Source organism: Falco biarmicus, chromosome 9 (assembly GCF_023638135.1).
Source record: "Falco biarmicus isolate bFalBia1 chromosome 9, bFalBia1.pri, whole genome shotgun sequence".
Lineage (NCBI taxonomy): Eukaryota > Metazoa > Chordata > Aves > Falconiformes > Falconidae > Falco > Falco biarmicus.
Genome location: NC_079296.1, coordinates 26,707,149 through 26,735,074, shown reverse-complemented (window position 1 = coordinate 26,735,074; position 27,926 = coordinate 26,707,149). Strand labels below are relative to the sequence as shown.

Here is a 27,926-nt window from a genome sequence, read left to right as displayed (position 1 = left end):
GTGCTAAAAAAAGCCCTCCTGACAGCTGGATGAGCTTAACCGCACGCCAAGCCAGCAGGAGCTGCTGCAAAGGGAGCAGGCTGGAAAACGGGGAGCAGAGGCCAGCTCTGGGGGGCACAGGGGCACCCTGGCAGCTGATCTGCCCCTCCCTCCCACTCCCATCCTCACCCCAACGGCAGTCCCTTTCCACCGTATACCAATTAGCAAGCAACACGCTTCTCTTTGCTTTTTGTTTTCTATAAACAATCTGCCTTTATTATTTGGTATATATAGGTACATTATATGTATATAAAAAATAACTAGAGGAAACCACAGTGCACTTAAAGCTATTTGAGAAGGTCCACCTGAAAGCAAGAACTCCAGGAAGGGGTAGTGACCCCTCGGGGGGAGCCCAGCCTGCACAGAGATGGCGTTAACATGAGAAGAAAAAGGGGCACTCTCTACTGGGATTAAAATGTGCCATTTGCTTTGGGGATGGAAGAAGCAGAAAGCCAGATTAAATCCCCAGAGCAGCCCAGAGGAGAGCAGAGGGTGAGCTGAGAGCACAAGCCTGGGCTGGGAGGGCCCCCCTGGTTTTGAGCCACCATGTGCACTTGAAATCACTCACACACAGACAGCTATTTTGGGTATGGGGAGCTCTCTCTGAGAGCTGCTCTGCCATCCCCAGGCACCAGCTGCTGAACCGCTGGGGAACACAGGGTGCCTGCAGAGGGTTCAACTCTCAGTCGCCATGATTGCCTGCTGCCTCCTAAAGCTGGGGAGCACCATTTCCTTCTCCACCCCACACCTCCGCTCGCAGGGTCCCTGGTGCTGCTGCTAGTGCTTCCCTGTGCACTGCACACAGCTATGGGCACACACAGGGTGAGCCAGCCAAGCAGGTCCCCAGAGCCGGGCTGAGCCCAGGTGTGGGGATGGGGTTCAGCGCAGCGTGGTGCTGCGTGGCTGCAGGCATCCCGGGAAGCAGCACAGAGCACCTGGGACCTACGGACAAGAGATGGCCAAGGGAAAGAGGTGGCAGCCCTGAAGGGATTCGAGGGGTGAAGCTCAGCAATGTGTTGGCTCTGCAGCACGCATCTCGGCTACCCCGGGACCCCTGTTCAGAGCCCTTTGTTGAAGTAGACGGTCTCCAGCCGTGGGTCTTTCTCCCGGATCCGAGCTTGGACTTCAGGCTCCAGGCGGCTCACGGCCATCGAGCTGCCATGGGGACATGGATACAGAGGATGGAGGGGGAATATCCACCAGTGGCCTCAGGCTGGGAAACCACCTGCTGCACCCCACAGGGACGTTGTCCCCATGGCCCAGTGCAGACCTTTGGGTCTGCATCACTGCCCGTGCACGGGGACATGTGTGTGCACAGAGCTTCAAGCCTCCAGCTGCTCAAAGAGCGAAAGCATCTCTTGGGAGTCAGGGAGCACAAGGAGCCTACAGACCCCCTGCCTGCACCCCGTGCCCTACCCCATGGGAGCCACACATGCAGGCAAGGTGCCCGTCCTTACCTTTTCTGTGGGAAGAGTGCGCAGCACAGCGGGGTCGCAAACACCAAACTGCCAGGGAAAGACATGGAGAGAAGCAGGGCTGCATCCATCACCTGCTCCCGCCCGTGGCCTGATCCCCAAGCAACAATGAGACAGCCCAGAGCTATGCTGGGTGCTCAGCCAGGAAAGGGGTAAGGAATGCCCTCTCCAAGCTCCGCAGACCCTACATCCGGCTCCTGAAGTGGGGCAAAGCCTGTCCCCATCAGTGTTGGGGAACAGCAATGCTGAGCAGGAGCCCATGGCAAGCTTGAGAGACATAAGATAGAGCAAAATAGCTCCCAGTCCCAGGATGTCTTATCCCATACCTGGTGCCTGTGGTGGGGCCACCAGCCTGGCCAGGCTCTGGCATCCCCTCAAGAAGCTCTGGGCTGGCCCTCACCTCCCTCCCCTGCCAAGCAGACCCCCCAGTAGCACTTCCCCCCATTCCCAGGCTCGGTCCGTTCCTGGGGTGATGCCCACCGGTGGAGGGTGACTTACCAGAGTCCCACCAGGCCAACCTGCAGGGGAGCATTCAGGTACGGGTACCGCTGCCGGGGACAGGGAGATGCTGCGTGTCAGTGGGGCAGACGGGGTGCGAAGGTGGCTGTTCCCTCATGGAGTACCAGCCCCGAGGGGTGCCAGAACTGTGACAAGTTACGGGGATGCACCCCTGCCCACCCTCCTGTCCCAAGACCACCAGTACCTTCAGGAAAGCTCTCTTCTCCAGCATGTTCATGATCATCGGGGGGATGGCTGCGGCAGAGGGGAAGGAGATGAGCACCCAGTGTTCACAGCCCCCTGCCAGCCTTGAGACCCCGTCCCATGCTGCCAGGGACTGGCTGCAGCCCCCAGACACAGGTGGAAGAGGGGACACTCACCCATGGCTGGGGCTGCCATGCCAATGCGGGACACCACCACCTGGAAAATGGCCTTCTGGGCTGCAGCCGTGGACTCGCCCAGGCGGTTCCCATTTTCATCCGTGACAGGGATCCCCAGCTTGAGCTCTCTGCAGGGAGAGCAGGGGTGAGGGGGATCCAAGGTATACGGGTGGGGGGATCAAGGGACAGGGCAGGAACACAGCACAGGGGCACAGCTCCAAGGGAGCTTGGCATCCTCGTGTATCCCCCACCCACTGCTTGCATAATAAGTCGGGGGGGTCACAGCTAGACCGACATTCTCACTTGAGGGGTCCTCCACAGGGCTGGATGGGGATGGGGAGTTCACAGCCAGCTTAACCGATAACCCCTTGGGATGCAACTGGGTGCTTGTACCCTCAAAGCAACCCCCCAGGGTAAGGGATGCCAGCAGGGCCAGGGCAGAAGTCCCCTGCAAGCCCAGGGCACTGCTCCCCACATCCCCACCAGTGCCCGGTGAACCCTGATGTGAGCCCCAGCACCCCAGCCCAGCCCAGGGGCTCACCTCTGCCTCATCAGCGGGATGTTGATGCAGTTGGCAGCAGCCACAGCTGCAAAAGGTACGTACCGGCCAACGATAGCTGGCAAGTGCTGGGGGGGGGCAAGCAGGAAGCACGTCATGCAGAGGGTCTGGGGGCAGAGCTGGCTGTCCCTGGGTCTGCCACCGTCCCCCTGCAAGACCTCGGGGTGTCCCAGCCCCACTGGGGAAACCATTCCCTCCTCCCCTGCAACTCCCAGCTGCTGAAAGCCCAGGAGGTTCAGGGGGTCCCACATCCCCTTCCAGCCCTGGGGGGAGGCTGATGGGTAAAAGAAGCCTGGAGACATGCAGCAGGGGATGGAGCAGGGCTGGAGGGACAGGTCACCTCCAGAGCTGTCACGGGGGAGAGGGGCTGCCTTGTGTGGGTGTCCCCAGGAAGCCCCTTTCCTCCATTTTCTCCCCTGCCCCAGGTGATGGGGTGAATCCCCTGCTCAGCTCAGAGCTCCAGGGAGACCCCCCAGGGAGGGTCCAGGTGCCCTGGCCAGTGATGGCCAAGGGCCACCTTACCTTGGTAAGAGATTTGAGCCCCAGCGCTGTGACAACTGCTCCTGTGGTCGCACTCACATAGGCTGTCCCCAGCTGGCTGCCAAAGCAGGAGATGACACTGATAAGCCAGGATCCCCCATCCCACCCCCAGCCTCCACATGAGGGGACAGTATGCCCTCCAATAGCACCAGGGCACCTGGGTTCCTCTCCCGGCTCTACCACCAACCCTGACGGCCTCACTGCTGTCCATCTCTGGCAGCACCAGGTCCCCATCATCCCATCTCACAGCCCCGCACTATTCAAGAAGCTATTCAAGGCACCCCCTCAGCATTTTGGGGTGCCCCGAGGACCTGGTCAGAGGGGTGCTTACCTAGGAGTGATGGGTGCATCCCCGCTGCGGTTGGTGTAGTTGACAATGGCATTGAAGGACTGGTTGACCCATTGCCAGAACAGCACGGCCGGCGTGGTCCTACCAAAGAAAGGAGGGTGCTGGTGGGACTGGGGGATGCCAACTGGTGCTCCTACAGCACCAGCGCACTGTGGGGTTCCCCCAGCCCTGGGGCACCCTCCTGGCCCTGGGGTGAGAAGGGGACAGGTACCTGTAGAAGGTCAACATGCAACCGGTGATGGTCATGTTCATGGGGACCTGGGCGGACATGCGCCCCACCAGGAGCATCTTCTCGCCCGTGTCAGGGTGGAAAGCTGAGTCGTAGATGTACTTCGCCCGCCACAGCTGGTCCTCCGTCAGCCCCGGGGGTACCGTGCCCGCTCTGGCAGGTAAAAGTAGCACCCATTGGGAGACCCTCTGCCCGCACCCATGTCCTGTCTGGTCCCCCAACCTACGTGGGGACCAGCCAGGCAATCTGGGGGGCTGGCTTTGGCGAGGGGGGCCAGCACCGCTCCTGCTCCCACCCATGGGGATGGCTCCGAGGCTGTATTCTGCCTGGGATGGGCGCTGGGGTATGCCCCCCCCCCCCCAACCCCCCCCCCCGGGTACCTGTACTCCTCCACCACCCGGCGGGCCTCCTCCAGCGTGGCCCCCGAGAGCAGCAGGTTTCGGGGGTCGGTCACCATGAAGAAGTGCTTGGCCCGGCCCTGGAAGGTGCTCTGGTCCCAGCGGGGCTCCCGGATGTTGATGGTAGCCGGCAGGGAGGGCGGCATCTCCTGGGGAGGGGGGGTGGCTACGTGGGATGCGGTGGGATGCAGTGCCCGGGATGCAGTGCCCGCGTGTGCATCCCATCCCTGCTGATCCCCAGCCTGGGGGGACACGGAGGGGGGACGGGACACGGGGGGGACAACGACGACACACGGGGAGCCCGATTGCAGCGGATCTGTGTGCGGCCTCCCAAGCCCCCCCAGCAGGTGGGGCAGCTGGTGGGTGGGTGACCCCACCACCGCACCCCTCCTCACCCTGCAGTCAGGCAGTGGGGAGCCCCCCACCCCATTTACGCCAGCACCGGGACAGTTACGGACCCCGACCCCAGCACAGCACCTGGCCACTGGGGGGAGGGGGGGGGGCGGGGACCGCCACCTCGGGGGTACGGCTGCTGCCAGTCCCGGGGCGGGGCGAGGAAGGGCGAGGGGAGGCGGAATGCCCCTCCCGGCAAGGACCGGAACGCGCCCCACCTTCCGCGCGAAGCGGGGCTCTGCGCCCCGCGCCCCCCCCCCGGCGCCCCCGCACTCACAGCTCCCCGGGCCGCGCCCGCGCCACCGCCCCGCTGCCGCCCGGCGCGCTGACGTGCGGCCTCGTCACGGGGGGGCGGCCCCGCGGCGGGGGGAACCGGGCGGCGCCGCGCGGGGGGCGGCGGGGACACGCGGGACCGGGCCGGCGGCGGGGGGCGGTACGTGCCGAGCTGCACGCGGCGTCTGCGCCCACCCCCCTCCCCCCTCGATTGCGCGCGTGGCTGCGCGGGAGTACTCGCGCGTGGGCGCGCGTGCTCACGTGGGTGTGCCCGTGTGCGCTCACGTGGGTGCGCGCGTGCGCGCTCACGTGCGGGTCTGTCTCCGCTTGCGCGCGCTCACGTCGGCTTCCGCTCACTCGGGTGCCCGCGTGTGTTTTCACGTGGCCGTCCACGTGCGGGCTCCGGCGCGCGGCCGGGCCCACCCGGGCGGCCGCGCCGCCGCCGCGTGCATCCGCGGGCTCGCGCGGGTTTTGATGCCGGCGCCAGGCGCCGCGCGCTTGTAACGTCGCGCCCCCACGTGCCGCGTCAGCGTCCGCGCGTGGCGGGGCAGCGGCGAGCGCGCGCGTGCCGGGCAGCGCCTCCTCCGCAGCGGCGGGCGGCTGCTCGTGCGCGGCTGCGCCCGCCCGGGGGTGCGCGAGCGGGGCGGCGTACACGCGTGTGCGCCCGTGCGCGCGCAGCGGCGCTCCGTGGCTGCGCGTGAGTGTGCGCACAGGCGGCGCGGCCCGGCTTGCACGCGTGCGCGTGCGCAGGGGCACGGACACGCATGCCGTGGAGGTGCGAGTGCATGGGGTGTATGTGCTTGTGGGTGCGTGTCCCCACGCCCGTCGGGCCCCCCCCGCCCCTACCCCAGGCGCTCCCCCCCCACCCGGTGTCGCGGTTCCCCGCGGGGGCTGCGCCGGGGCGTCGCGCGGACCCTGGCCCCGTGGGAGTGGGGGGACCCCCCCACCCCGGTCAGCGCTTCCGCCGCCCGGCGGCAGCCCCCCCGCAGCCCCCCCGGCCGCCGCGCATCACCTGAAACCGCCGCGGTGTCGGGTTCGCGGTGGCGGCGCCGGGCCCCGCCGGGGGGTCACGGCCAGCCTGGGGTGGAAGCGACGCCCCCCGGGGCGGGGGGCACGGGGGGACGCCGGCTCGCCTCACCGGCGTGAGCGGGGGAACACGACACGCCCCCTCCCTTGGCCGTGCCTCAGTTTCCCCCGTGTGCCCCCGGGATGCTGCGCGCGAAGGGAGGGGTTCGGTGGGGCACCGCTGCCCTCGCCCCACGCAGCCCCGCGGGGGGACGCGCCCCCCCGGGCCCCGCCACGCCGTGTCCGTGGGGACAGACACACGCAGGGCTCCCCCCCACCAGCCGCGGGGCCAGCCCTGGCCGCTCTTGATTGACAGCTCCCGCGCCCGATGGCCGCGCCGGTCCCGCAGGGGCAGCCAATCCCCGCGGGCGGGGGGGCGGGAGGCGGCTCTGCTCCCCCCGGCCTCTCCATCCCCCCCGCGCTGCCAGGTGTCTCTTTCGCAGGTGGCACCATGGGGACAGGTGAGGAGGGCACGGGGCGGGGGCGGGGGGAGACGGCGGTAGTGGGGGGTCCCCGGCGCCCCCTCGGGGAGCGGGCAGCGCTGGCTGGTGCTGAGGGGGCAGCGGGGGGGGGGCGCCGCGGGGGGCTGCCAGGCGTCGGGGACACCGACGTGTCCCTCTGGCACGGGCCATCACTTATTTATTGAGGTCAGGCTGGGGCGAGCGGGGAACGAAGCGGGGCGGGGGGCGGGGGGGTGCGCGTGGGCGTGGTGGCGTTTGACCCACGCCTGGAAAATCCCCGCGGGAACTACCCCGGGGGGCCACGGGGCCGCCCCTTGCCCCACGGCAACTCTCGGCGGTGTAAATCCGGAGGGGCGCCGGGCGGGATGGGGAGCGGCTCTCCCTCCTCTTCTGCTGCAAAGCCTCCCCAGGGAGGGGCCGGGGGGATCACATCCTGCTCCCCGGTGTAAAGCTGAGGTCCCCGCACCCCCTCTCCAGAGCCTTTCCAGACTTACGCTGCCAGGCAGAGCCCCTGTGCACCCCCTATTCCGGATTTACGCTGCCAGGAAAAGCCCCTTTTCACCCTGGCATCCTTGCCCCAGGGCAGAGCGGGCTGTGCCCATGGCCCCCTTGGTGGTCCCCAGGGGTCCTGCAGCAGTTTGGCCCCCGGGGTGCTATAGGGCAGGAGGGTACAGGGCTGGAGAGGGCGTCATGCAGCTCCTTGTCCCCCTCAGGCCCTGCCGCTGCGCCCGGGACCCATCCTGCCAGCACCAAGCACCCACACCAGCTGGCTCCAGCATCGTGCTGCTAAGAGGGAGCAGTGCCCGAGCCCGGGCATGTGCTGCTGGACTATGCCATGTCCCCTCCTGGCCGGCGGGCAGCCCCGGCCCCGTGAGGACGCAGCCAGCTCCGAGCCGGACACCCGGACGCCGGGGTGCCCAGCGCCGCCATGGCCCAGAGCTGGGACATGGCATACTCGGGGATGACGGCAGGCAGCTGGTCGCGGAGCTCCAGCAGCGAGGCCAGCCTGGCTCCCCACTGCCTCCTCAGCAAGCAGAGCCGCCTGCTCAACGGGGCCGCCCGGGGCAGCCGAGCCCCGTCCCCCATGGGCCGCGTCATCCTCATCAACACTCCCATCGAAGGTGAGTGGGGTGTCCCAGCCCTCTGCCCACCGCGTGGCCGGGGGGCTGGATGCCTGGGTTCCCTGGGTCTGGGGGCAGGGAGAGCTGTCCTGGGACTGGGGACATCCCCGGCAAGAGACACCCTCCCTGCCGTTGCTTGCACCCAGCCTGGGTGACATGTTGCATGTTGCATCCCATCCCCACAGCTAGCAGCAATGAGAGCGACATCATCAACGCCATCACAGTGGAGAAGAGCATGGACGGCAAGCTGGGCTTCAGTGTCCGCGGTGGCTCTGAGCATGGGCTGGGCATCTTTGTCAGCAAAGTGGAGGAGGGCAGCGCTGCTGGTAAGTGGGGGCAGGGTGAGGGACACCGGTGGGGACAGGCAGATACCAGCAAGACCCTCTTGGGGAGCTCCCAGTGACACAGTGCTGCAGCGATGATGCCACCCTTCGCTCCCTGCTGCCTCTGGCTGTGTGGGGTTTTCAGGCTTCCCACAGAGAAGGGCAGGGGACAGGAGTGGGCAGCCCCATGTTGATGGATCTGAGCTCCATCCCCAAGCCACAGCAAGGTGACAAGCTCCCCATACCTGCCATGGCTTCAGTGTGATTACCAGGCATCCTCAACTCTGTTCCCATGGGGTTTGGATCAGGTTGGGGATACAATTAGGGAGGGGATGTCAAACAAGGGCAAACAAGGAGACATGCCAGGTGAGGTGCCCAGCTGAGCCATCTGTCCCATGCAGAGCAGGCTGGGCTGTGTGTTGGTGACAAGATCACGGAGGTGAACAGTGTGAGCCTGGAGAACATCACCATGAGCAGTGCTGTCAAGGTCCTCACTGGCAACAACCGCCTCCGCATGGTGGTCCGGCGGATGGGCCGTGTGCCAGGCATCAAGTTCTCCAAGGAGAAGACAGCATGGTGAGCAGGGCAAACCCCATGCCTGCACCCCAAAGTCTAACGCCATGGAGGGCGTGGTGGGGAGGCTCCGTGGGGGATGCTGGGGGACAGGAAGGATCCCAAAGCTGGGGGACACCCAGGGTGGTGGTCATCAGAGGCCTCTGACAAAGGTGGGGAGAGCCCAGAGTGGGGCACAGGGTAGGATAGGAAGGTCTGGAGCAGGCAGAGTGGGTGCAAGCCCCGTCCTCAACACCCCCCATCCCCATCACTCTCTGCCACTGGGTGACTGGGTGACACCAATGGCCTCATCCTGCTGGAGGGTGAGAGCCGGACTCCCGAGCCCCCCCCAGCACTGTGCCCATGCTCCAGGGTGGATGTGGTGAACAGGCGCCTGGTGGTGGAGAAAAGCGGCTCAACACCATCAGAGAGTGGCTCCGAGGATGGACTGCGGCGCATCGTCCACCTCTACACCACCTCCGACGACTACTGCCTGGGCTTCAACATCCGCGGCGGCAGGGAGTTCGGCCTCGGCATCTACGTCTCCAAGTACGACTGCGCCAGGGGGCACAAGGGGCACATGGCACCCCGATCCCTGCGGTGCCCGTGCTGGGGCTTGGCAAACCCTCCCTGGTTGAGCCTCCCACCCTCATCGTGGGCATCACCACTGTGGGTGCTGGGGCACGGAGCTGCCTGGGCGGAGGTGTGGGGTAGGAGCAGGGCTTCGGCAAGGGTCTGGCCCCATCCTGCCCCTCTGCTGCCCTAGGGTGGACCCCGGGGGCCTGGCAGAGCAGAACGGCATTCGGGTGGGAGACCAAGTCCTTGCAGCCAACGGAGTCAAGTTTGAAGACATAAGCCATAGCAAGGCAGTGGAGGTGCTCAAGGGACAGACCCACATCATGCTGACCATTAAGGTACCCGCGTCCAGCCCCACAGGACTCCCAGGCAAGGAGGGGTGTCAATGTGTCCCCACACTGGCGCTGCCCCAGCTCAGCCCGGCGCCCGTGGGGCTGGTGTGGCTGCCGGCTGGTTGGGTTTCAGGCGGGTGGCGAGCGGGGGCGATGCATTATTCATGGCTGGCACCGGATCGGGTTCGGCTGCCATGCACTGACCCCCTCATCCTCTCCCTCTGTGCCTAGGAGACGGGCCGGTTCCCTGCCTACAAGGAGATGGTGGCCGAGTACTGCTGGCTCAGTCGCTGTAAGGGCAGTGCCATGCGGGTACTGGCAGGGACACGGCTGGGGTGTGGGGGGGCTGGGACCCCCATGCAAGCGGCATCTGGTCACCATGGGGAGGGAGAAGCTCTACATGCTATGGAGTCCCGTGGCCTTGGAGGGTGCATGAAGCTCCCGGTGTCATGATTAGCACCTGCAGTCCTCGTGGGCTTGCAGGGTCTCACCTGACCCCCATCCTTGGAGGAGACATGAAGAGCCCCGTGCCATGGCCAGCAGTGCTGTGATCTTGCAGGGTCCTACCTGTCCTCATCCTTGGGAGTGGACATGAAGATCCCTATGCAATGGCCATTAGCCCACTGGTCCCCATGACCCTGTGGGACCCCACATGTCCCTTGTAGGGGATGCAGATCTTCCCCTGTGACCACCAGCAGGCCTGCAGTCCCTGTGGCTCTGTGGGTCCCCTTGATGTCCCTTGTCCTCAGGGGTGATGTGGAGCTCCCTGTGGCCCCACGGTATGTCACCCCAAGTCCCTGCTGTGCCTTTGCAGTGACCAACGGGCAGTTACAGCAGCTGTCTCAGGCCTCAGAGACCAGCTCCTCCATCTCCTCCTACTCTTCGGGGCCAGTGCCGGGGGCAGTGAACGGGCTGGGGATGGCCACCCCGGGGCCCCCTGCCCGCACCGTGGACGTGGCCATCTCCACAGAGGACGGGCCACGGCGGGGCTGGGTGCGGGAGCATGCTGAGCGGGCCATGCAGACTGAACCGGCTGCCGAGGGGCTGCCAGAGATGCGGCGCACGGTGCGGCCCCCTGAGCTGCTGCGGGACACGGCCATCCGGGGCCAGGGCGCCCACGAGCCCCCTGCCACCCACCCACGCCGGACCTTCACCCACTCGCCCAAGACAGCGCTGCTGCTGGCGCTGAGCCGGCCCCGGCAGCCCATCACGCGCTCCCAGAGCGACCTCACCGTCGCCGGTAGGCACCGGGACATGGCCCCACGTGTGGGACTTCCTCCTGGCCAGGGTCCCTCTCCAACCCTACACTCCCGGCCCTGGGGGTCCCATGGCTCAGCCCCTGCCCCATGTGGAGCCTGTGCCCTGCTCAATCGTCCTATAGCCCACAGATGCCCACACAAATACCTGGCTCACATGCTCCTGGGCATCCTGTAGCCAAGTTTCTGGCCCCTACCTTGGCACCCTATAGCCCCCAGACCATATGGACCCCTGGCCACCAACCCTGGGCATCCTCTAGCCCTCCATAGCCCCAGCCCTGTGTCCTTGGGGCTTTCTGGGCACTCCAAAGCCCAGCTCCATGATCCCTGGAGAGCCCTACACCACACAGCAGGACGCTCTTCCAGTCAGTGCCCCACAGTAGCCCCTCCAACGCCCCTCCCCTCCCAAGTTCCCTGCCCCCAAACATGATTTGGGGTGGTATCCCCTGGCCTTTCCACTCCAACCCCCTGCTCTGTCCCCAGAGGAGAAGCGGAAGAAGGAGAAGCCAGAGGGACAGGGGGCACGGGGAACCCCCCCGGGGCTGCACCGCTCCAAGACCCTTGTCAATCTCTTCTTCAAGGGGGGCCGTGCCACCACCCACAGCTGGGCCCCCCCCAGCCAGGAGCCCTCCGCCTCCGACCGCCGGGCACGCGCCAAGTCCCTGGGGCGCCCCGATGGGGACAGAGGTACTGGTGGGGGACAGGGCGGAGACGGACCCAATCTGGGACTTGTCCCCCCCTTCTGTGGGCACCATGGCCCTGTTGTGGCAGTCCTGGCATGGAGGGGGTGCATGGGGGGCGGGGGGTCCCCAGCCATGCAGTTTTGGCAATGGGCAGCGATGGGCCCAGCTTCCTTGGGCGCTCACCGCTCACCCCTCTCCATCTCCCTTGCAGTAGGTGCTGTGCAGAAGTTTGTCATCCGGAGCCTGAAGCGGGGTAACTGGGGTGCCTGTGTGCCCAGCGGGTGGGGGGGTGGGGGCAGGCTCTGCATGCGCCTGGCTCCATGCTGCATGTGCCTGACTCTGGTGTGGAGCGATCTGTTGGGGTGGGGGGCTTTCTGGGGTGTCTGGGGCAGTCCCTGCCCCACTGGCCACCCCTTCTTGCTGTGCTCCTCCAGAGAAAAGCCGGCGTGCCAGCATCCTGGGTCCCATGGGCTTTGCCACCCTGCAGCCCAATGGCAGTGACCCCGAGGCCCGGCTCCCGCACATCCAGGACACCGCCACACGCCTCCTCAGCCCCGACGAGGTGACAGCTGTGCTCCGCCACTGCTCCCGGGTATGGCACTGCAGGCAGAGTGCAGGCAGGGCACAGGCAGAGCAGTGCTGGCACCCCGGGCTCATCCTTGGGCAGCTCCTGCATCCCGGGGGGTCACCGCAGTCAGCGCTACCTGCCCACATTAAGCTCTGGGAGCTAAACTGAGGCACGTGGAGGCACCCATCCACTGACACCCCTCCTGCACCCGCAGTACCTGCACGAGGGCAGCGTGGAGGATTTGGTGCGGCCACTGCTAGCTATCCTGGACCGGCCTGAGAAGGTCCTGCTGCTGCGAGATGTGAGGTGGGTGGTACTGGGGGTACCCCAGGGTATCCCGATACTGCCCAGCTGGGTGGAACGGACCCAGACCTTCACACATGCTCTCCAGCCCTGATCACACTCCATCCCAGAGGCTGCCACAACCTGTCCCCTCCCTTTGCCCTGGCAGGAGCGTGGTGGCCCCCACAGACCTGGGCCGGTTTGACAGCATGGTGATGCCCCTGGAGCTGGAAGCCTTCGACGCCCTGAAAAGCCGCTCAGGTAGAGCCTGGCCTGCTGGGGACCTTGGCTGGGGGTGGTAGTGGGCAAGGTGGGTACAGCCCAGGGGGTAACTGGTGGCTCTCCCTGACTGCAGTGCACTCACCTGCCCTCCGCCCAGCCCACCATGACGTCCCCCCCAAGAGACACCTCATCACACCAGTGCCTGGTGAGTGCCACCCTATAGGGTCTGCCTGGTCACTGGGCTGCCCCATGGTGGGGGTACAGGGTGGAGGGGGTATGGGGGCAGTTTGGGGGAGGAGAAAGGGAGCTGGCATGTCTTGGTGCAGGGTGTCCCAGGGGAGAGGGCACCTGGCGCGCCTGGGTGCTGGGAGGTCCTGGAGTAGCAGGATCTGTGGATCCTGGGTGCCAGGGGTGTCTTGGGGAGGAGGACTGGGAGTCTGTGGTGAGAGCTGGGGTGCCTGAGGGTCTCTGAGTGTCAGAGGTGTGAGGGAGGGTGGCTGGGGTGTCTGAATGTCCCTGGAGGAAGAAGATCTGGGGCCTTTAGCACCAAGGGGGTCCCAGGGCTTTGGGGTTCCCAGGGAATCTCTAGATAGTGGGGGTCCCAGACAGCTGGGTTGTGGGGTCCTGGGGGATCTGTGGGTGGTGGGGGTCCCATAGAGTGGGGTTGTGGGGGTTTCTGGGGGGGATCCCTGAGCCCCTCTTGTTGCAGACTATCGGGGAGGGTTCCTGCTGAAGCCGGTGGGGGCCCCAGAGCCGGAGGAAGCTGGGGGGCTGCAGGCAAGCCCAGCCCGGCTGCGGGCCTCCCCCAGCCCCCGCCGGCTTCACCCCCGCACCTACACCCCACTCCCCGACGTGCCAGTGGATGCCTACGCCTGCACCAGCCACCCCCCACCTGCCGCTGGCCCCTGTCCCCCCAACTGGCTGCTGGCCGAGCCCCTGCCGGGTGAGGGGCACGGGCATTCGCGCAGTCCCCGGCCCACCTGGCACAGGGAGCCCCCCAGGACAGCGCCCGACAGAGGGGCTGAGGTGCTGGGGAGGCCCCGGCGGGCACGATCCCCCCTCGCACCTCTCTTTGGGGGGCCAGGGGGTGAGAGGGGGGCTGGGGCAGCCACCAATGGCCCTGGGGATGCTGGCGGGGAGGAAGAAGAGGAGGAGGAGTATCGGCTGCTCACCGTCACCCTCTCCAAGCTGAAGCACTCACTGGGTGGGTAGCACATGGGTGGTACCCCAGAGGTGGGGTGGGCACCCTCCTCCTGGCACCAGCATCACTGGGATGGGTTGCACCTCCTTGGCAAGGGGCATCCCATTTAAGGGGCAGGGAGCAAAACCCCAAGTGCTCCTTCGGAACTAGAAGGGAAGAGGACCTGCCCCTGCCCATGCCCCAGCCTGGCATGTCTGTGTAGGGCCTACCAAAACAGGGCAGGATGGAGGCATGGCTGCCCACGGGAGGGGGTGCTGTGCCTGGGAGCGAGTGCGGGGGTCTCAGCCTACGCAGGTCTGAGGGTCTCACGGCTCCCTCACAGGGATCAGCATCTCTGGCGGCATCGAGTCAAGAGCGCAGCCTGTTGTGAAGATCGAGAAGATCTTCCCTGGAGGAGCCGCCTTCCTCAGTGGCATCCTCAAGGTATGGGGACCCTGGGGAGTGAGCAGGCATCCAGACACCCCCATCCCACAGTGCCACTGGGTGCTGGCAGTCCCCTGGCACCTCAAAAGGAGCTGCACTTCACACCACTGCTTTCCCTTGGGGGGGGGCAGGCTGGGCAGGAACTGGTGTCAGTGGATGGTGAGAGCCTGCAGAACGTCACCCACCAGCGGGCTGTGGACATCATCCGCCAGGCCTACCGCAACAAAGCCAAGGAGCCCATGGAGCTGGTGGTGCGGGTGCCTGGAGCCCCCCAGGAGTGATGCTGTACCCCCTTGCTTCGAGGAGCCATCCCACGCGGCTCATTCCTGCACCGAGCTGTGGCCAGTCAGTACAGCCGGAGGATGCGAGAGCCAGACCTGCCCCACAGGCGCAGGGGAGCTGCCTGCAACAGGACCTGAGTAGGGGGCACCACCGGCAACATTGTCAAAGGACAAGCAGCCCCTGACCCTGCTCCGGACACATAGATGCAGCCCTGAGAAAAAAAAACCGCAGCCAGGGGCCTGTTTTTAATCGGCATTTCCGCATGGTACACAGGCGAGCCGGGCTCTGGGAACGGGACACAACCGAAATAAAGTACAAAAATCCCCCCCAGAGCCGGGGACGACCAAGCCAGAGCTGGGCACGGCCAGGCTTTTCCTTTGGTTTGACACCCCTAGGGGCCCAGCTGGCCCCCCACCTCTGCCCACCCTGGGGATGTCCCCAGGGTGCCCCCAGCTGGCACCCCTGGCAGCGTGCCCCTCTCCCCTAGCAGGCTGGGCATCACAGGGGCATGGACCAGGTGGGTTTTGGTTTTTTTGAGGGGGGGGGCTGGGAACAGAGGGATGCTGGGGCCGAGGGCATGGGAAAGGCACTGGGGGCAAGCTGCCCCATGACAGGGGTGGGGGGGGCACAGACAGGCAAGGTGTGAGCTGGGAGAAGGTGTTATGTTTTGGTAGGTCCTATAAAAATAGAGTTCTTTAAAATGGCACAGAAACAAATCCCCTGACAAACACATGGGGGGCAGAGGGGGAGTCTGGCATGGGCAGGGACAGTGCACAGGTTCTGTCCCTCTAGAAGTGGCTGGGTGACAGTGCCAGCAGGAACGAGAGGGAAGGGACGAGCCAGCCCTCCCGCTGCCCAAGGTGACCCCGGCTGAAGCCAGTGCCGCTAATCTCCTGGGCGCTAAGAGGATCAGCAGGAACCAGCTCTGGGCAGCCCTGAGGCCAGGAGTCGGCCCCCACCTGGCCTCACATCTCATGGGCACCCCCAGCTGTGGTGGGTGCCAACACACCCTCACCCCAGCACCTCCAGGCTGGGAAGGGGGCAGCACCTGCAGTCCCCTCTGCCCCCTCCCGGTGCCAGCAGTCCTTCCAGAGCTGGGGGGAGAGCAGGGATCCCCTGCAGCCCTACAGGTCCCAAAATCCCAGGGGCTGGAGGCCCCCCCACCTCTAAGCACAGGGCGAGGGCAGGCAGCATCTCAGATCTCGGTGGCTGTGATCTCCTCGAAGGGTGGGTCAGGGCCAGGGGGGTCGCAGGGCTCGGGCAGGGGGTCCTCGCCCTGGAGCCGGAGATGCTGGAGCCGCTGCTCGAGCCGTCGGTTGCGGCGGTACATCTGGATGTAGCTGTATTGCAGCTGCTTCTGGTAGCGGATGACCCGCTCCTTCTCACCCAGCCACGTGCCACGTTCCTGCTCAAAGGCATCCTGCTGCTCCTGCCCACGCTGCCGCTCCAGGGCCACCTCTGCACGCAGCCGTTCTAGCTGCCGCCGCAGCCCCACAGTACCCCGGGGCTCCTCGCCAGGCTGGGGACATCCCTCACTGGGTGGGGGGTACCCCTCGCTGGGTGGGGGGCATCGCCCGCGGGCAGCTTCACGCAGCCCCGCCACCTCCTGCTCAAGCCGGCCAGCTTTGGCACGGAAGAGGTCGGCCTCGCTCTTGCGCCGCTGCAGTTCGTTGGCGCAGACCTCCAGCTCCAGCGCTTTCAGGCGGGCGGCCTCCTGCAGCCCCTGCGCCCGCCGCTCACCCACCTGCAGCTGCGCCCGCGCCTCCCGCAGCTGAGCCCGCAGCCCCAGCAGCTCGGCCCCCCGCTGCGCCAACTCTGCCTGCGCCTCCTTCAGCTGCTGCTTCAGCAGTGAGATCTCCCCTGACTTCTGGCACACCTGCAGGGATGATGGGGCTCAGGCGCCGGCCAGGACCTGCCCCTGCCAGAGTCTGCACCCCCCAACACTGTCAGGCGACTCACCTCCCACTTGGTCTCCTCCAGCCGGGGTGCCAGCTCAGTGCGCTCACGCTGGAAAGAGGCGCAGCGACGCTCCAGCAGCTCCCGCTCCTGCAGCAGCTGGGCAAAGTCCTCCTGCAGCTGCTTCTTCTCCTGCTGCAGCTGCAGCACCTGGAGCTGCAGGACCTGCTGCCCCCGCTGCGCTGCCTGGGCTGCCTGCCGTGCCTGGGCTGCACAGCGCTGCCGCAGCCCCTCCAGCTCCTGCTCGCAGCGCCGCTGCTTCTCCTCATACACCTGGGCAGGGGGGGCACGGACAGACACACGCTGGGGGGATGGCACAGCACCCCCCCACTTCTGCTGCCCTCTCCAGGACAGGCACCCTCTGCCCACAGGAAGGGGGCCAACTCATCCCCCATAAATGGAGGAGGGGTCCAGAAAGGGTGCAATGTGGTGGTGCCCCCCCCCTCCCTCTGCATGCTGGGCCCCCCGTTTCAGCACCCCCAAAGCCCACAGGGCTCCCCCAGCTCTACCACCAGCAGGGAGAAGCTGCAGGTCCCAGGCACACTCATAAAAGGGCACCCCAAGATGAGACACCCCAGTCTGTACAACTACCCCCCCCCAGACCATACAAGGCTCCCCCAGGGACTCCATGTGACTGCCCACCAGTGGGAAAACCCCCGTTCCCAGACCCACAGAAAAAAGCATCCCCACACAAGGGTCTGTAGTAGGTCCCCAAAGGGGGTCCCTCACCCCCCAACCAGGGGGGGTTGTCTGCAAGGGGCGCCCTGGGGACAGAGGGACAGGGACAGGACGGGCTGACGCCAGGGGCATACCTGGCAGATGGCCACCTCATTCTCATCCAGGCTGTCACGCAGGAGCTGCAACTCGGCTTCCCTCTCCCGCAGCTTGTCCTCCAGCTCCCGCACCAGCATGGCCTCCTCGCCGGGCAGGGGGGAGCGGCCGCAGGAGCCGCTCTCTGAGGAGGGCCGGCCCTGGCCACTCAGCGAGCCCGTGCTCTTGCTGGAGGACGAGCGCCCGCTGTCCGAGTTGGAGGGGCGGCAGCCCCCCGGGGGGTCAGGGGGACCGTGGGGGGTGGCCGGCAGGGCGCCCACCTCGGGGTGCTGGCTGCAGCCTGTGCTGTAGGTGGGCAGGCTGGAGAGCGAGTTGCGCCCCGAGTCCGAGAGGGTGCTGGCATGGCAGCTCAGAGAGCTGGGCTTCTCGGCAGCCAGCAAGTGGGTGAGGCTCACCTGGCTCTCCGAGAGCCCGGGACGCGTGCCTGACTGGGCACTCCGGAGCTTGGGTACTACCGGCTTGAAGGCCATGGGGCGGATCAGGGTCTTCTCCACGTTCTGCCAGGGGAAGAGGGGAGAGCAGGGGGCTGGGGGGGACCCACCACCCCTCCTACAGGCTGCCTGGGGGGCGCGCCCCCAGCCCCAATGCCTTTGCACCCCAAAGGAGACAAGGGCCAGTTGCTGTCTCCTCCATCCCCCATCCATGGGTGGGCTCCCAAACACACCCCTGGCACGAAGGGGGAGACATCAAGGGCACAGGGACTGCCACCTCCCCAGGGACAGCAAAAATGTAGTCACGTGGCCCCAGTTCACACACTCGCACTGACAGCCCCAGTGTGGCATAGGGAGAAAAGTCAAGACCCCAGCACGCGCCCGCCCTGCTTCTGCCCCCACCTCACCTCCTCCAGCTTGCCAGAGACAGGGACGAGCTTGGGGGGTGGCCCCCGGAGGTGATCACTCAGGGCCTGGTCATCGCGGGGCTCATCCGAGTCACTGCAAGGGCTGGTGGGAGAGGGGGCATCTAGCCAGTCACTGCAGAAGCCCCCATTGGCGTAGGCATGGGCGACCCCAGGCATGGCCACGCGGGGCTCCTCAGGTGACAGGGGGTCCCGGGGGGTGACCCGGAGCAGCCCCTCCTGCTTGCGGAAGGAGGTGCTGGGTGGCTCCTCGTCACAGGGCTGGCTGGCATGGTCGTGGCGGGGCCGGCTGGGCAGGAGGCTGCCGACGCTGCCCATGGTGGTGGTGGGCGAGTGGGCAGTGGTGTGGAGCTGCGCAGCCCCCTCAGCAGCAGCCTCGAGAGGCACAGGCAGCGTCTGCACGATGGCCATGGCAGGGGGGCCCCCGGCAAGCAGGGGCACGCAGGCAGCCTGTGGGCAAGGGAGACAAGGCATCAGAGCTGTGGGTGCCGCTGGCCATGCCCCACCAGCTGCCAGCATCCCCAGGTGGGCATGGGGGCACCCCTGGACCCCTGGCCGCTGTCCCTGATCTTGTGGGCACAGGCCAGCCCAAGGGAAGCAGGCAGAAGGAAATGCCAAACAAACCGTAATAAAACCGGGATTAGCTGGGGGGGCAGCACCAGCACCCCTCCAAGCTGGACTCAGCATCCTGGCGTAGCAGCCTGGGGCTGCCGGGGGCTGTGGGGTGCTGGTGGCACCGTGGGGCAGCGAGGATGCGGTCCTGCCCCCTGCTGTGCCCCGGTGTGACCCTGCCACGGGAAGCATGCCAGGGCTGGAGGCGAATCCTGAGAGGCCTGCAGAGAGCCGACTCCCGGGCAGCCTGCCCGTCTGCCTGCCCCACAGCGCTGCCTGTCCCGTGGCACCCACCAGTACAACCCCCACGGAGAGCTGGGGGCAGCCCCACACACTGGGAACAACCATCTCCCCTGCCCCACAGCCACCACCTCTCTGAAGTGACCGCACAGAGGGTGCCCCCCACCCCCAGCCATCCACAACAGGGTGCAGGGTCCCCCAGGGAGTGTGACTGAGGGGGCAGATGCTAGGTAGACAAGTGGTCCAGAATGGGGGCACCAGGCCCTTTCCCAGCCCCTACACAGGTGCCCCTTGTTCCCACTCCGCACACCCCCCTTGAGCCAGGGCACTCCGCCAGTGCCCCGCTGCACCCCCCCTGCCCCAACCCACGCCATACGCCTGCGTGACGGGAGCCAGCTGACGGGACGGATCTGTCCCCTGCTGCCTCATCGTATCTTGCACATGGCTGCGGCTGGCATGGGGCACGGGTCAGGGGGGCCACTGCCCGCACGGTCTCACCTGCAGAGCTGTCACCTGAAATCAATCTGCCTGCCAGGGCCCAGGGTGGGGCAAGCAAGGGAGAGATGCTGGCGAGCCAGCCCTCCTGCCACCGTCACCCCCACCAACACGTGCCGTCTCCGTGTACCGTGACCTCACACTGTGCCCCTGACACCCCCAGGTGGGAAACTGGGTGACACCCCCTGCCCAGCTCTGCTCACCTCGCCAGCTGCTGCCCATCCGTCCGGTCCACTCTGGCCCCCGCACTGCAAACACAGCTCCGCCGGCCCCTGAGGCAGGAAGGGGAAAGAGGAGGGGGTCAGGGTGTCAAACGGCATCAGGGGTCCCTGTGTACCCCACAGCCCCCCCCCCGCCCAAGTGCCTCAACATGCAGATCTGGGGCAGGTGGTGCCAGCGTGGCACAGAGGGTGGCAGGGGGGGCCAGCAGCAGGTACACCGCTCTCAGTGCCCTTGGAGGGCTGCGGCCACCTCAGGAGTGGTGGTGGGGACAGTGGCCCCTCACAGGGACCTGCTGCTGCTGGAGGGGCAGGAGCAGGGATCAGGGACCAGACAGGGACACAGAACTCCCAAAGGGACATTTTGGGGTCCCCCAGCCACAGCCAGCCAAAGCACAGCACCCCACCGCAGTGAAACTCCCCTAGGACGTGTGGGTCAGGGGGACACCCCTGGGAACAGCCGGGTCCCCGCACAGCCACGGAGGGGACACTGCCACCGCTGGGGCCCCGCGCTCACGCTGGGAGGCGCTGGGAAGGAACTCCATCTTCTCTCTCCCGCAAGCCCCCACGGCCCACCGAGAGGGTCCCACTGCCCCCCGGGCAAGTGGCTGGGGAGTGAGGTGGCCAGCCCAGCCGGCCACCAGCACCCTGGGAAACCTCCCTCCAGCCACCCAGTAAAACCAGTCAGCAACTGGAGTGGCGTCACCACTGGCCGCTCCGGCCGGAGCACAGCGAAGCCGGATCCCACCGTTCCGACCCCGAAACAAGGGAAGCCTCGGCCCCTGCTCGGCTGGATCCCAACCCCGAGCTGTGGGTGTTCCAGGCCCCCACGGGTTCCTGTGCCTCGACGGCACCTCAGGGCCCCCCAGGGCAGGGGGGATCAGCCCTTCACCCCTCCCCACGCACCCGGCGCTTGTGGGGTGGGCACCCCCCCATGCCAAGCCATGCTCTTGCCAGCCCACCCCACCCCCCGAGGCTCCCTGGGTGGTGTTGCCTCCCTTGCCCTGCCACCCACCCCACACTGCCCCACTGAGCCCCACAGCACCCAGCCTGTCCCACAGTGCTTCCACCTGCCCGACCACATGGCACCCCTGGGCCCCTGCTGCCCCACAGCTCCCCCAAAGTGCCCTAAACCACACTGAAAGTTTCCCATGACACCCTCAAAGTGCCCCACGGAGCCCCGCGGCCTGTACTGCCCCACAGCTCCCCCAAAGTGCCCCATGACACCCCCAAAGTGCCCCATTGGGCCCCTGCATTTCTGCTGCCCCACAGCTCCCCCAAAGTGCCCCTAAGGCACCCCCAAAGTGTCCCACAGAGCTCCTGGGCCTCTGCTGCCCCACAGCTCCCCCAAAGTGGCCCTAAACCACCCCCAAAGTGCTCTGAAACGCCCCCAAAGTGCCCCACGGCGCCCCTGGGCCTGCGCTGCCCCACAGCCCCCCCGGAGCGCCCCTAAAGCACCCCCAAACTGCCCCGCGACTCCTTAAACTGCCTTGCAGACCCCTGGGCCTCTGCGCGCCCAGGACACCCCCGAAGTGCCCCTGAAACACCCCCGAAGCGCCCCACGGACCCCCAGGGCCGCAGCCGCCCCCCAGCACCCCCAGAGCGCCCCGGCCGCCCGCAGAGCGGCCCCGGGGGCCCGACTCCCCCAGCGCCGGCAGCTCCCTCATCCCCCCCCCGCCCCGAAGCGGCCGCCGGGACCCCCGCGGCTCGGCCGCCCCACAGCTCGCCCCCAGGGCCGCCGCAGCGGCCCCCGGCCCCGCGGGACCCCCCGGCCCCGGCCCCCGCACTCACCGCGGCCCCGCTGCCGCCCTCCCGCGCCGCGCCGCGCCCCGCCGCCCCGCCCCTCCCGAGGCCACGCCCCCTCCCAGAGGCCACGCCCCCAGCGGGAAGGAGATGGGGGTACGGGGGGGGCTGCGGGGTGCGTGGGGCAGCCCCCGCGTGGGTCACCCTCGCCCAGGACAGTGCCAGACGCGTTGATACCGGGGGATTCCGGGCTTGCGGGGGGGGCGCAGAGCTTGTCCCCTTCTTTGCATCAGCCGAGACACCCCACCTCAGGGCTCTGCGTCCCCCAGTACAGCCCCAGACCCGCGGGGTGAAGGTCGCCTCCGAGGATATGCCCCCCGAAATTATTTGGGAAGCCCAGCACCCCGCCAAGGGGGATGGGGTGCGTGTGTCAGCCCCACTGGACATCACCCTACCCACCCACCCCCCTACCATGAGATGTTGCAGCTATTGCCACCCCCTAGCTCCGCAAAAGTCCCAAACTGGGGGACAAGGGAGAAAAACCAACATCAACCCACTCACAGCCTGGGGAGCTGTGGGCACCTCCATGCTGCCCAGGGTCTGGGGTCACCCAGGCTCCCCCTCAGCTTCAGCTCCATCACCCCCTCCCAGCCCCAAGAAGGGATGGGTGGGAGTTGGGGATCCTGGGCTTTCCCACTGCCCCACTTCCACTCCATAGCCCCATGACAGCACCTGCCCCGGGCTACACTGGGGGAAAATGGGGGCCAGAGGGGGCTCTCGGGCTGAGGGGGGACACCCGCAGCCCCTCCCCACCCCCACCCCCCCATGCAGATCCTGACCCAGCTCCACTGGGAGCCTGGCTACCCGCTTACCTTACCTCCATTTCCCTGGGACACTCCTCTGCCATCACCCCTGGCCTGCCGGGGCAGGGGGGCGCTTACACCCGCACCAGCAGCACCCAAGGGTGCTCTCCGGGAGAGCCAGTGCACCCCGGAAACCCGGGGCTGGGTGTGTGCTGCCTGCCTGCCCCGGCCCCTCATTATGGCTCAGGTTAAAACTATGCCTGGTGCGGAGGCTGGCAATAACCCGCGTGCCAGGGCCGGGCAGGATGCCCTGCACAGAGGGGACAACCCCTGGCACTGCATCCCCCAAGTCCTCTGGAGTCCCCCTCCCACCCCCCAGCCTCAGGGACTCCCAGTCACAGGGTCAGCAGCACAGAAATGGCACTCGCATTTATGTTTTAATAAAACTAGGAAAGAAAAAAACAACCCCAAAGGGATTAGACCAACATCCAGCTGTGGACTTGTCCTACCACAGCAAGGACTGGCCAGGTCACAGTATTCGCTGCCCCCAACCCAGAAGGCACGGGGGTGGCCACCCCCCCAGTCCCGCAGAACAAGGCAGGGCTGCATCCCCCGAGGTTTTACTGCTGGTGACGGCCCCCCGAGGGGCCGGGTGAGACCCTGAGCCGACGTTAGCCGAGCGGCCAGAGCAGCTGCCGGTGCAGGACAGTGCTGCCTTCCCTGCCACGAGCAGTGGTGCTGTGGGGGTTCAGCTCCCACCACGTCCCACCAGGAGTGCACAGCTCTGGGGCAAGAGCCATCCACGATCTCCCACGCTTCCCTCCACCTCCTTCCCCTCGCTGGCTCCATACCAGCCAGGATCAAGCCCAGAGGGCCCCACCTGTGACTGGAGGGTTCCCACTATGTTTCCCTCTGCACAGCTCCCCCCACCAGTGACAGCCCAGGACTTTTGCTCCATTTTAGCCACAATTTAACAACCTGCCCCAGGTCCAGAGATGACCCTCACTCAACCCTTGCTGACTCAGTTCCCCCGCACGTAGCACCAGTACAGAGCGGCCAGTGTTTGCCAAAGCACCTTCCCCTGGCCACTCTTCTCTGGGATGAGCCCATTTCTCTCATGATGGCCCCACATCTCAGAGACACCATGCTGGTGGCCATGAGGCTTGTTCACACAGGAGGAGAAAGGGCCACAGCAGCATGCGGCTGCTGCTCCTGGGGCAGGAGGGACCGACACGCCCCAGGTCCATGCCCCCAGCACCAGTCCCCATCCCTCCTGATAGACCAAGGAAGCGACCTGCCAGGCTCATCGCTTCTTGGAGCTTCCCGAGCCTCCCTCCGGTGCTTTCTTGGCTAAGACCGCCTTCTCCTCCTTCATCTTCTTCACCTTGACCTTACTTTTGCTAGATGAGAAGGTGAGCGAGGCCTTGCTGAACTCCAGGGGGAAGACGCCCACGTCTCCATCAAAGCGGTTCTTGGATACCTGCAGGTAGCGCTTCCCTGGCCCTGTCACCAGCTTACGGTCCTGCAGGATGAGCACGTTGTCAGCCTCCTGGCTGGCCTGGGGGGGGGGAGGAAAACATCTCCAGGAGGGTGCTGGGGATGCAGCCAGTCACAGGGCTCAGAGGTGCTCACAGGCTGCCTGCCCAGCTCCTTCGAGCACTGTAACAGGGCATCCCAGACCCCAGCAGCTTCAGCACCTCCCAAACATCTACCGCTTGTGTTCCCCCAGGACTTCCCAGAGACGCACTGGGCAGACAGACATGAGCTGAAGCCACAGCATGCCCTAGGGAAACAAGCGAGCACGGGAGGGCCATGCACTCAAGAGTTCCTCCTGTCCACCACTGCAGGATTGTTCAGCATCACAGCAGACTGGAGCACTCAAAGAGCCCAACCCTGCACCCTCCCTAGCTCCTTCTTTAATTATTTCATACTACATCCCACTCACAGCTGATGAGTATTAATTAACTGCACCTAAAGGGCCAGCAAAGCTTTAGCTGGCAAAGGGTTTCCTCCCTGTCTGCATCTCCCTACAAAGGCCTGGCCAAATTGGGACTCCGCATCTTCAGCAGGTGACAGGAGGCCTGGGGATGTCCTGCCTCTCACAGCATCCTTCAGGCCCTGAGTGATGACTCGGGGTGCTGGGGGCAGCTGTGGACGGCTTCCCAATGTATCCCAGCTTCTTCCTGGGAACATGCTGTGCCTGAGGGACAGGAGGGCCACCCCAGCCCAGCTCACCTTGGCAGAACCAAAGATGGAGGCTGTCTGCAGCTCCTTCTCGTCATCCTCCTTGCGGGGATGGATGACCAGTGTGATGTGGCAAGTGTTCTCCGTGGCGAACTTGCGGAAGGCACCAACGATGTAGTCCTGGGCAGCGAGCCTGCCACAGCAGCAAGAATGGGGTCAGGGGCTGCCACTGCTCGGTGCAGGGGAGCAGCAAGATGCTGCCAGGTTCTGCCCCACAGCAGGAAGCATCCAGGGGTCTGGGCTCACTCTTTGTGAAGCAGCCAGACCCACACAGCCAAAAAGATAGGGCACAACAGCGGTCACAGGTAACCAGCTTACCCTTCCCCACTTCTCCCTCCCCAGGGCGGTAGTTGCCCTTCAACAAAACAGGGCTGCCGTAGAGGACTAAAGGGGACCTGCTGCGTGGGTCCCCAGCCCTTGTGTGACACCCAACAGGGCCAGCTCCAGTGACAGGTTGGCACAGGAAGGAGGTGGTTTGGAGAAAGGCTACCTGTCCACAGAGAGGTGCTCGTGTCCCATCATGAACTGAAGGTTGTCAACAACCACGTGGGTGATGTCGTACATGTAGACGGCATGCTGCATGGTGTCAATCACTGTCCTGGGCAGGGGGAGACCGGGATCAGCCCCAGGGATCAGCAAAGGCAGGGATGGGGATGCTGAGCCAGGCATGGGGACAGGGAGAGGCAGAGCTAGGAGGTACCAGGCTGGCTCCCACTGGGCCCTGGGCATGTCCCACCCCCACATCTCCTGTCACAGGACAGACACAGCCCCATCCCCACAGGTAAGGCCAGCTGCTGCCCACATGGCCCCTGCCCACTATTCCATGATCCCCCAAGCCCACAGGGACCCTCAGAACACATGAGGATGCGTGCACACACCACAGCACCTGGTGAATCAGAGGAGGTGGAGGTGCCTGTCCTCGCTCCTCAGCAAACAGCAGCGCTGCCAGGTGACCCGGGGCAGGGCACATCCTGCCAGGGGCAGAGGGTGGTTGTAGAGCAGCCGCCTAGCGCAGGGACCTGTCTCCTCCCTTCACCCCCACTACACAGGGAGGCTGTGACAGTCCCCGCATCAGCAGGAATGCAGCCAGGTGAGCCATGCAGTTCCCACAGGCCAACACCGGGACTTGAACAGCCCCAACGTGCCCCCTACCAGCCCCAAGTCTGTGACCCACTGCAGGAGACGAGCCCTGGCTCCCCACGGTCCTGCAGCACACGCCATGACGGGTAAACACCACTGGGGATGAAGATGTGGGATCATACTTGATGTTCTGCTGGCCATGGAAGGTCATGAAGTAGAGCGGGAGGTCCTCAAAGCGATCAGCCCACTCGTCATACAGCTCCAGCTGGTCCTCCAGGCGCTGGGCGGCAAATTGCGTCAGCATGATCTTGGCCAGGCGAACGTTGTTAATCTCGAAGCTGCCCCACAGTGTGCACACCCCCTGCATGCACAAGTCCAGTGCGTACTCACTGATAAAGGTCGTCTTCCCACTGCCTGTTGGGCCTGGCACAGGGACAACAACAGGATGAATTAGCTGGGGGAGATGACCTGACCCATCCTGAACATGCTTGGGGGGAGTTGTTTGGAGGTGGAAGTGACAGGGAGAGGGATAAGACCAGCCCATCCACAGTGCTCCCACCATAAACAGGCAGCATCTTGTGCTAGGCTAGATGTCTGGGCACACATTTGTCATCTTCAAGAGCCAGCAGGTCCCTGTGGGGTGTAAGGAAATGTTTGGCAGCCAGTAGCGGGGGCACAGGGAGGGCTCAGACAGTAGATGGTGGATGGAAGCAGGGGTAAGGGACCTCTAGGGACATCTCAGGACATCCTGTGCCACCCCAGGCAGGGACCCATCGCCACACTGGCATGCCCAGCCCCACGGCACCTAGGAACGTGCCCCAGCCTCTCACACATCCCCAAGACGGGCTCAGCTGAAGCCATGAGCAGAAAGCAACCTGGAAGGCTCGTGGTCTGTCACCACCAGGAGAATGAAGCCACTGAAGAGCCTTCTGCTCCCCCCATCCACTAGCTGTTTGCCCATCACCTGTGAAGATGGTGAGCTCCCCTCTGCGATGCCCTTTGAGAAGCTTGTTGAGCTCGGGGAAGCGTGCCCACTTGATGCCAGCCACCTGCTCGGTGTTGACCAGCTCCCCAAACACCTCCTCGCGCAGCTTCCGGAAGGAAATGATGGATTTGTGGCTGGCAGGCAGGGCGGCACGCAGGATCCTAGTGAGGTTCAGGCCCTGGTTTAGAGCCTCCAAAGGCCGGGGCTGCAGGTCACCAGGGCGCACCAGGGAGCAGCGCTTCAGGCTCAGTTTGCGGGCAAAAAGCTTGGCGGCCTCCCAGGAGCGCAGGTCCTCCCCCAGCCACAGCGTGATGCGCTTGAACTGCTCCAGGTAGGGCAGAAGGGCAGGGGGCAGGCAGGTGGCCCCCCGTGGCAGGGCCAGGCTGGCTACCCCCGTAGCTTGGTGCAGGGCCAGGGCGTCCAGCTCCCACCCAGTTAAGACCAGCTCTGTGTCTCGGCGGCCGATGAGGGGCAGCCCAAAGAGATTGCGATAGGAATCGAAGCGGGGTAATGTTTCTTCCACGTAAGATATCACATCTCCCTTCTTCTCCATTTTCATGAGCTTCAAGCCCTTCAGCGTCGCATCGCGGGGGCTGAACCAGGGAAAGACAAGTGACTTGGCAGTCCTCAGATAACGCACCCCAAAGCGTTTCAGGGTGGTGTCTGTCACCAGGGAGATACCGAACATGGCCTTGGTCTTGTTGGTCTCCTCCTCATCCAGCAGCTCCCAGAGTGGCACCGCCCGGTCCCAGATGCTGTGGGCATCTTTGCGAGCCTGTTGTGTGTCCTCCTCCGGCTCCTCCGAGCTGGCAGGGGGAATGCCGCGGTGCCGCAGCTCCACGTTGGCCTGGAAGTCCTGCCAGGTGCCCTCAGCCAGAGTGGCCGTGCAGAGGAAGCTGCCCGTGGTCTTGTCAATGAAAAGCGTGTAAGAAGAGCTGGAGGGCGGCGGCTGGGCCTCTTGGCCACTGGTGAAGAGGCTGGGGGTGTGCAGGCAGCTGTACCCATCGTGGAAGGGGATGCCCTGGGCCCGCAGGTACTGCCGGATCTCAGTGATGGAGACGGAGGGCACGGGCCCCTCGGGGGAGGGCAGCACGTCCTTCTTGTAGCGCCGCTGGGTGAGGCGGCCCGGCACTCCGGGGCTCAGGGAGGCTCCCTTGCTCCTCGTCCCCCCGCTGAGCACCGGCAGGAGGCGGACAGCGGTTCTGCAGGGCCGCAGCGGCACCGCCGCCATCCCGCCGGCGCCCGCCCCAGCCCGGGCCGCCGCGGCACCCGCCCGCGCCGCTGCCTGTCCGCATCGGCGGCTGCCCCGCGGTCCCCGGCCCCCCGGCCCCTCGGCCCCCCGCCCCCCGGCCCGGCGCCGCTCAGACTGCCCCCCTCACGTGG

The 27,926-nt window shown here is 65.8% G+C and overlaps 4 protein-coding genes across 11 annotated transcripts; 1 reads left to right on the top strand and 3 right to left on the bottom strand.

Moving 5' to 3' along the window:
• Positions 1-216: 216 nt before the first annotated feature.
• On the bottom strand, positions 217-6,304 carry SFXN3 (sideroflexin 3). Of its 5 annotated transcripts, none has more exons than XM_056352252.1 (11): positions 6,146-6,304; positions 4,450-4,616; positions 4,052-4,222; positions 3,823-3,921; positions 3,474-3,549; positions 2,934-3,019; positions 2,393-2,520; positions 2,218-2,267; positions 2,013-2,062; positions 1,497-1,544; positions 217-1,194 (listed from the first exon to the last, which is right to left on the bottom strand). In XM_056352252.1, the coding sequence occupies exons 2-11, from the start codon at positions 4,611-4,613 to the stop codon at positions 1,098-1,100; spliced, it is 969 nt and encodes a 322-aa protein (XP_056208227.1). In that variant the 5' UTR covers positions 4,614-4,616; positions 6,146-6,304; the 3' UTR covers positions 217-1,097. The 5 variants fall into 5 exon arrangements, with proteins under 5 accessions (XP_056208227.1, XP_056208226.1, XP_056208229.1 ...); XM_056352251.1 differs by lacking the exon at positions 6,146-6,304 and adding an exon at positions 5,395-6,139; XM_056352254.1 differs by lacking the exon at positions 6,146-6,304 and adding an exon at positions 5,447-5,574.
• PDZD7 (PDZ domain containing 7) lies at positions 5,217-14,632 on the top strand. Of its 3 annotated transcripts, none has more exons than XM_056352248.1 (17): positions 5,217-5,293; positions 7,373-7,780; positions 7,966-8,106; positions 8,505-8,679; positions 9,028-9,204; positions 9,422-9,569; positions 9,795-9,855; positions 10,378-10,803; positions 11,303-11,506; positions 11,714-11,755; positions 11,937-12,094; positions 12,285-12,376; positions 12,522-12,613; positions 12,708-12,779; positions 13,284-13,778; positions 14,098-14,198; positions 14,330-14,632. In XM_056352248.1, the coding sequence occupies exons 2-17, from the start codon at positions 7,588-7,590 to the stop codon at positions 14,477-14,479; spliced, it is 2,727 nt and encodes a 908-aa protein (XP_056208223.1). In that variant the 5' UTR covers positions 5,217-5,293; positions 7,373-7,587; the 3' UTR covers positions 14,480-14,632. The 3 variants fall into 3 exon arrangements, with proteins under 3 accessions (XP_056208223.1, XP_056208222.1, XP_056208224.1); XM_056352247.1 differs by lacking the exon at positions 5,217-5,293 and adding an exon at positions 6,523-6,659; XM_056352249.1 differs by lacking the exons at positions 5,217-5,293; positions 11,714-11,755 and adding an exon at positions 6,524-6,659.
• A 65-nt stretch (positions 14,633-14,697) lies between these two features.
• On the bottom strand, positions 14,698-22,338 carry LZTS2 (leucine zipper tumor suppressor 2). Its single transcript, XM_056352040.1, has 8 exons — positions 22,309-22,338; positions 21,903-21,952; positions 21,480-21,531; positions 19,674-19,742; positions 18,106-18,573; positions 17,249-17,764; positions 16,440-16,709; positions 14,698-16,356 (listed from the first exon to the last, which is right to left on the bottom strand). Exons 1-8 carry the CDS (start codon positions 22,336-22,338, stop codon positions 15,676-15,678), a joined length of 2,136 nt encoding a protein of 711 aa, XP_056208015.1. The 3' UTR covers positions 14,698-15,675.
• Positions 22,339-22,652: 314 nt separating this feature from the next.
• Positions 22,653-27,908, bottom strand: TWNK (twinkle mtDNA helicase). Of its 2 annotated transcripts, none has more exons than XM_056351834.1 (5): positions 26,523-27,908; positions 25,741-25,981; positions 24,969-25,076; positions 24,470-24,611; positions 22,653-23,792 (listed from the first exon to the last, which is right to left on the bottom strand). In XM_056351834.1, the coding sequence occupies exons 1-5, from the start codon at positions 27,772-27,774 to the stop codon at positions 23,538-23,540; spliced, it is 1,998 nt and encodes a 665-aa protein (XP_056207809.1). In that variant the 5' UTR covers positions 27,775-27,908; the 3' UTR covers positions 22,653-23,537. The 2 variants fall into 2 exon arrangements, with proteins under 2 accessions (XP_056207809.1, XP_056207810.1); XM_056351835.1 differs by having other exon boundaries at positions 22,653-23,756.
• Between the last annotated feature and the right edge of the window lie 18 nt (positions 27,909-27,926).

Bases quoted from the DNA above. Each gene is read 5' to 3' on its own strand.
- SFXN3 (XM_056352252.1), bottom strand. From the start codon at position 4,613: ATGCCGCCCTCCCTGCCGGCTACCATCAACATCCGGGAGCCCCGCTGG. The intron at 2,521-2,933 runs GTGAGCCCCTGG...CTCTCCCTGCAG, and splicing joins ATCCCGCTGATGAGGCAGAG to AGAGCTCAAGCTGGGGATCC. The intron at 1,195-1,496 runs GTAAGGACGGGC...TCCCCATGGCAG, and splicing joins GCACTCTTCCCACAGAAAAG to CTCGATGGCCGTGAGCCGCC.
- PDZD7 (XM_056352248.1), top strand. From the start codon at position 7,588: ATGGCCCAGAGCTGGGACATGGCATACTCGGGGATGACGGCAGGCAGC. The intron at 7,781-7,965 runs GTGAGTGGGGTG...CCATCCCCACAG, and splicing joins CATCAACACTCCCATCGAAG to CTAGCAGCAATGAGAGCGAC. The intron at 11,507-11,713 runs GTACTGGTGGGG...TCTCCCTTGCAG, and splicing joins GCGCCCCGATGGGGACAGAG to TAGGTGCTGTGCAGAAGTTT.
- LZTS2 (XM_056352040.1), bottom strand. From the start codon at position 22,338: ATGGCAGAGGAGTGTCCCAGGGAAATGGAG. The intron at 21,953-22,308 runs GTAAGGTAAGCG...CTTGTCCCCCAG, and splicing joins AGTGTCCCAGGGAAATGGAG to TTTGGGACTTTTGCGGAGCT. The intron at 17,765-18,105 runs GTGAGGTGGGGG...TTCCCCTGGCAG, and splicing joins TCTCTGGCAAGCTGGAGGAG to AACGTGGAGAAGACCCTGAT.
- TWNK (XM_056351834.1), bottom strand. From the start codon at position 27,774: ATGGCGGCGGTGCCGCTGCGGCCCTGCAGAACCGCTGTCCGCCTCCTG. The intron at 25,982-26,522 runs GTGATGGGCAAA...TCCCTGTGCCAG, and splicing joins GGAGCTCACCATCTTCACAG to GCCCAACAGGCAGTGGGAAG. The intron at 23,793-24,469 runs GTGAGCTGGGCT...CCCCCCCCCCAG, and splicing joins CCATCTTTGGTTCTGCCAAG to GCCAGCCAGGAGGCTGACAA.